Raw genomic sequence first — 6,376 nt, forward strand, 5'->3', positions numbered from 1 at the left:
GGGGGCGGGCGCCTCGGGAGCTCACAATAGCTATTGGCTGAAGTGTCCATCGCTCTTGGGGACGCACCAATCACCGCGCCCGAAGCCCAGCGACGCGCCCGGGCGCTTTCCCCCGGTGGTCCCGCTTTCCTGGCTTGGCTGTTTAAGTCCCCGGGTTTCCTGTTCCGGAGGCGCGGGCGGCGCGCGGGTCCCGGGGGCCGCGGTGTGAGGCTGGCTTTGCGGTGATGGCGACCTCGCGGCCCCGGAGCCTTTCATAGGTAAAAGGGGCCTCCTGCGTGTGTTGGAAGAGGGAGAGTTTCCGCGGCCGGAATCCGTGGCTGGAGTCCCGGGCTGGGGCGAGAGGCGCCTGCAGTGGGGGGCGGGCTGCCCCTCCTCGGGTCTGCAACTGGGGGCGAAATAGGTGATTCCAGGCCCCGATCTCGCAAATAAATAGAAGTGAAAAATGGAACCTTTCATTCATTTGTGGAGCGCTCGCGATGGTGCAGGCCTGCGGCCGCTCGGGTCCTGCAGGGAGCTGGACCGTGAGCCCAGAGGCTGCCTCGTGGGGGCCACTGTCTGGCGGGAGATGCAAACTGGGGAACACCCAATTGTGGGTCGGCCGGAAGACGGCGATCGGCCTGCAGAGTCCACGGGGAAATAGGGGAGTTATTTATAAAAGTGTAGGCACATTTTGCAACTCTTCCTATACCTACTGATGTTCCTGGGCATGTTCACTATTCACTCAGCTCCCTTAGTTTGTTTCCTAACACACAGTTTGCTTCTCATTAAATGTTGCATGATTTAGTGAAAAGATCGGCTTTTTGTCTGGTTTTGATAATGCATATGTGTTGCGGATAGATGGGGAAGGGAAATGAACAGCAGGAGCATGGAAACATGTGCCATTGGTGAGACAGTAAATATTTGTTGACGATGTACTGTGTGCAGGATGCCGTGCCAGGGGCTGTGAAGGATACAAACATGACTGAATCAACCCATGACATCAAAGCGCTATAATCTAGTGGAGGAGTTAGACATGTACACGCATGACTATAACATGAGGCAGTCACTGGTAAGTGCCACAAAATAAGTAAAGATTAAGAGCAATGGAAGTTAGAGGAAATGGGATTACTTCTTTTTACTTTTTTCTATTTTAAAAGGACAGGTTTACTAGGAGAAGGAAAGGAGAAGACATTTGCACAGATGCAAGTAGGCAGGAAGAGCTGGGATTACTTCTTAAAGCAAGGGGGGGAGAACTTCATAGAGGAGGTGGCATTTGACTGGTAGATGGTTAGAAATTCAGTGGACAGAGTCACAGGATAGAGAGTTTTAGATGAAGTAGAGCTGAGTGAGAGTGGTTGGTGTTTTAGGCAATTGGGAGAAATCTGGAATGATTGGTGTTTCATGGGGAAGGATAATAGAAGATAAGTCTGGAAGAAGTTGGGTCCAGATTGGAGAGGGCCATAAGTGCCAAGCATGGAGTTTGAATTCATGTCTTTTGACAGTCAGTAGTCTGTGGTGGCAGGATCAACTGCCTAGGCCCTAGGTTTATCATGAGGGTGTTGGACTGATCTGTAGTGGTTAATCAGATATTATTTGGTGCCTACTATCTACTAACCACAATGATAGGTGTAGGTAAATCTGAGTTTATCTTCATGAGCCATATGAATTAAGCTTATTGGTAAAACTTTTAGGTAGACTTTAGAAAGATACTTGTATGTTGAAGCTTTTTGTACTTAATATGTGTTTGAACTTTTTAAAAGATCATTTTGTTCAAGAATGTAGAAAGTAACTCATGTCCACAACATTTTTCTGTAGAAACGGTGGAGAATATAAATCAAGAGCAGAACGGTGACTCCTGTTTTTTTTTTTTTTTTTTTTTTTTTTTAAAGATTTCTATATTTTATGTATATAGGAACTGGGGTAGCCAGAGGAGGGGGGTTGGTGTGAGGATTCACCAGAGACAGATCAGGGAACAGAACAGACAGTGAAATACACTGCTGAGGGGAGCAGCAGGAGAGACAGGAGAGGTCTGTTGCACCATGTAGGTGTCTGCCTGGCAGCCAGGGATCTAACTTGTGCTGCAGAGGCTGCTTCACATTGCTGTGCTTAATCCCTTGCGCCACCAGGGAGGCCTGTGACTCCTGTTTTTGAGAGATAATTGTGTGTGAGTTTGAATGCTGGTCTCACTGTGAAGGAAACTGGAGTATGGAGGAGGGGAGAAGCAAATTAGAGATGGAATATGCCTAAGTTTCTAGTCTTTTTTCTTTTTTTAATGATTTATTTATTTATTTATGCATGCAAGAAGTGAGGTTTAGGCCAGAAGTGTGGGGGATGAGAGGATTCATCTGAGACAGAGTGAGGAGCAGAACACGTAGATCTACTGAAATACACTGCTGAGGGGAGCAGTTGTGACACAGGAAGGTCTGCTGTGCTATGTGGGTTAGCTCCCTTGCTGGGGATCGAAGTCATGATGAAGTGGCAGTGGCAGTAGCTGGCTATAGCTTGATAGTGCTGAGACTTTAACCCCTGCACCACTAGGGAGGTCCCAATTTCCAGTCTTTTTTAGCTACTTACTGTTTCGTGTCAGCCAGACAGGTCACTAAAGTTTAGTTATAAATTTTAATTCAGCTCTTGTTAGAATGCTAAAATGCAACAGAGAATGCAAGATCAGTGGTAAGGAGATTACAGAAATATTTTAGAGCACTGGCAGTTTGGGAAATCTGTTTATGTCTGTTTTGTTATTTCTGTCCTCTAGAGCTTATATCCTCTGCGGAAGATGTGACCTACCCAGGCAGTACATCATGATGCAAAGCAATACCTGGTAAGTGGTGTGATAGTAATGGCAGTAGTTTGGGAGAACAGAGAAGAGCAGTGACTGGTGCTAGGTCACGGAGGGTGGCGAGGATTTAGAGAGGAGAGGGGCTATATACTCTTGTGGGCCATGTGCCTAACTGGGAACCCAGACCAGAACAGTTAATGAACTTTCCCTATCCTGATGGGTCTTGGGGTTTGAAGGTGCAGGCAGACGTTAAAGGTGGAATGGGTGATTCATTGGTGATTATAATTATGGTAGGACATGCCAGGAAGAATCACAGAGTGTTGCCATCACAGGGGATGTTGTCAGATAATACCCTGGTGTCTGGAGAACCAATGAGTGGTATCATCAATCGAGGTTGGAAATGATGAAAAAAGGAGCAGGTTGTATCCTGGAGGGCAGATCATGAACTCCTCGCTGGGTGGGTCATGTTGCATGTGTGGTCTGCTGAGTGGGGAGCAAGGTGAACACAGGAAGAAACTGGTGCAGATGTAGAAAACGTGGGGGTTAGCGATGGGATGGCATGGTGATGTCAGGAGTAGGGAGAACTTGAGCAAGGGTCTGATAGCAAATGCTTGAACCCTGGGGAGTTGGATTCGTCATGTTGGAGGTGGAGCAGCTTAGGGATTGACAGAGTCCAGGCACTGGCCATGACAGTGGTGAGTGGCCAAGATGGGAATAGGAGCTTGTTGGCCATGAGGAGTTTCAGATATTACAGTGAACTCTGTAGTAGGTGGGTAGAGTATTCCAGCAACCTAATTGGCCTGTCAGTCGCTCCTGGAGGGGTTGGGCATTTGTGAAACTTGTTTACATAGTGAATTTTTCCCTGCACTTTTCTCCCTTTCTTTCCTCTCATGCAGTCATAGAATGACGTTTCACCCAGGACGAGGTTGTCCCCGAGGGCGAGGAGGACACGGAGCCAGACCCACAGCACCAGCTTTCAGGCCCCAAAATCTGAGACTGCTTCACCCTCAGCAGCCACCTGTGCAATATCAATATGAACCTCCAAGTGCTCCTTCCACCACCTTCTCGAACTCTCCAGCCCCCAATTTTATGCCTCCTCGACCAGACTTTGTACCCTTCCCTCCACCCATGCCTCCCTCAGCACAAGGCCCTCTTCCGCCCTGCCCAATCAGGCCCCCTTTCCCCAACCACCAGATGAGGCCGCCCTTCCCGGTGCCACCCTGCTTCCCTCCCATGCCTCCGCCCATGCCCTGTCCTAATAACCCCCCAGTCCCCGGAGCACCCCCAGGACAAGGCACTTTCCCCTTCATGATGCCCCCTCCTTCCATGCCCCACCCCCCACCTCCTCCCGTCATGCCACAGCAAGTTAATTATCAATACCCTCCGGGATACTCGCACCACAATTTCCCACCTCCTAATTTTAATAGTTTCCAGAACAACCCCAGCTCCTTCCCGCCCAGTGCTAACAACAGCAGTAGTCCTCATTTTAGGCATCTCCCGCCATACCCACTCCCAAAGGCGCCCAGTGAGAGAAGATCCCCGGAAAGACTCAAGCATTACGATGATCACAGGCACCGGGACCACAGTCATGGGCGAGGCGAGAGGCACCGGTCCCTGGATCGGAGGGAACGAGGCCGCAGCCCTGACCGGAGGAGACCCGACAGCCGCTACCGATCGGATTATGACCGGGCGAGAACGCCCTCGCGGCACCGCAGCTATGAGCGCAGCAGGTAATGCGCGCCGAGGCCCACTCAGGCAGGCTCGCCCCCTTCTCCCGCGAGCCAAACCAGCAAGCCACGGCAGTGCCATGCAGAGTTACAGAAGGAAGACGGGTTGGGGCAGCGCGGAAGAGAAGGCCTCCGTGTAGATCGGTCTCAGTGAACACAAGCCTGTTACTCTGCACAGCACAGTTGTTTTAATGTTGATGCTGACACAGCAAAGGTCTTGTGTTGTTTCTTGCACTGCCAGCTTTGACTGTGTTCAGTGGGATCATAACTGGTTATGGCACTAGAGTTCTTTCAGAGTGGAGGATCTGCATATGCTATCAGTTAGGAATCAAACTGCATTGCAGTCAGACTGCTTTCTCAGTTTTAGGATAAGTGGAAATTTAATAGACAAATTTGCATTCTGGCCTATTTTTTGTAAAATGAAATATTGACACATCATCAAAGTTAGTGTTTGAAATAGTTTTTAACCGTTGTTGTATTGAAACACATTCCTATTGAAATCAAATTTGTCTATGAAAAAGATGCTATTCCATTCCAAATTACTTTTTTTTTTCCATAGACCAAGTCTCTTTATACATCAAAGAATAAGGTTTCTAGTAGGCCTTCTTAAACTGGGGTTTGGAATTCTATAAAGCTTCTGAAGTTGTATGTAAACTTTTATGTGTGTTTGTTTATATGTATTTAAATTGGTAGCTGACAGCATATTCTCCAAAGGTGGCCTGAGTCTTTTACCCCAAAGTCTAAGAACTGTCAGTGTAGGTTTAAAAAAAAGAAAGATACACAGACAATAATTGTACTAATATTTATTTATAACTTCAGTGAACTCTTGATATTGAAGTTTGGAGGTTTTCCAGTTGTCAGCTTCGTTCTTCCCTTTCTGCTCCTTGTGTGTGTTTTCCTTCATTGTGTTGTGTCCTTCTGTGCTAAGAATGCTGTCCTCACCAAACCAGGGTTTGTGGAGAGCCAGTCTTGGCTCATGTAGACTCAGTTCATGTCATGGTTTCTTTGTTTTTCTCAGACTGTGATTTTGATTTCTGATTGACCATTCGGCCAATAAATGGTAGTGGTTACTCTGAGCCTTGAAAAGAGTGATTCATGCCGGAAGTCTGGTGCCCTGTAGACAGGAACTTGTGTTCTGCAGAGATGACTGATTGCTGGTGGCTCAGATGACTGAGAGTTGATAGACTCTCTCAAAATCTTTTTCAGCCTGAGTTACTGTGTCTGGTCAGTTTTGTTAGAAGTCATTTTGTGATGAATTAGTTGTCAGGAGCCTGTGATATGTGAGTCTATTTCACAATTTAATGGGGAAAATCTAAACTGGAAAGTTTGTTAAAAGCTTTCTCCAGATTTGAAAGGGATTGTTAGCATCGCTCTCTCTGTGGTTCCCCAGAGCAGCCTTGGTGTTTCATGATATCAAATACATAGATCCACTTTTTCATGACCTTTTTCTAGAAATCATTTGCCCTAAAACAACCCTGTACAATTATTACTCAATCACATTTTGGAGGAGAAAAAGAAGGAAGATAGACTTCGTAAAAGGAAAGATTCACTTACCCCAAGAAGCCGGCGGAGATGACTGATTGCTGGTGGCTCAGATGACTGAGAATTGGTAGATGCTCTAAAAATCTTTTTCAGCATGCATTACTGTTTCATTAAACAGCAAATTGTTTCAATTTGCCGCAAATTTCATTGCAGGTAGCATTTCTTTTTTCTGTTTTGTGGTGCCATAATCAGAGGAGTTTTAGGGCTCTATAAAATCCTAAATTCTTTCATCCAGGCTTAAACTTGGAGTTTTGTGTTTTGGGGAGGAGAAATTAAAATGTCCTTTAAACTGAGGATCAGTTTACACCATCAGAAGTAAAATCAAGTACCAAAAACACTACCTTTAATT

General features: G+C 46.7%; 1 protein-coding gene across 4 annotated transcripts in view; it reads left to right on the forward strand.

The window, feature by feature from the left end:
- Positions 1-158: 158 nt before the first annotated feature.
- DROSHA (drosha ribonuclease III) overlaps positions 159-6,376 on the forward strand; it is a 103,146-nt gene continuing 96,928 nt past the window's right edge. For all 4 annotated transcript variants that reach the window (XM_037530351.2, XM_037530352.2, XM_037530354.2 and 1 more), the window contains exons 1-4: positions 159-257; positions 925-1,048; positions 2,735-2,800; positions 3,655-4,488. In XM_037530351.2, coding sequence (XP_037386248.1) covers positions 2,781-2,800; positions 3,655-4,488 — 854 coding nt within the window. In that variant the 5' untranslated portion in view covers positions 159-257; positions 925-1,048; positions 2,735-2,780. The remainder of the gene's footprint in view (positions 258-924; positions 1,049-2,734; positions 2,801-3,654; positions 4,489-6,376) is intronic.

This window comes from Talpa occidentalis, unplaced genomic scaffold, assembly GCF_014898055.3.
Source record: "Talpa occidentalis isolate TD23 unplaced genomic scaffold, MPIMG_talOcc4v2.1 talOcc4.6, whole genome shotgun sequence".
In the NCBI taxonomy this organism is placed as follows: domain Eukaryota; kingdom Metazoa; phylum Chordata; class Mammalia; order Eulipotyphla; family Talpidae; genus Talpa; species Talpa occidentalis.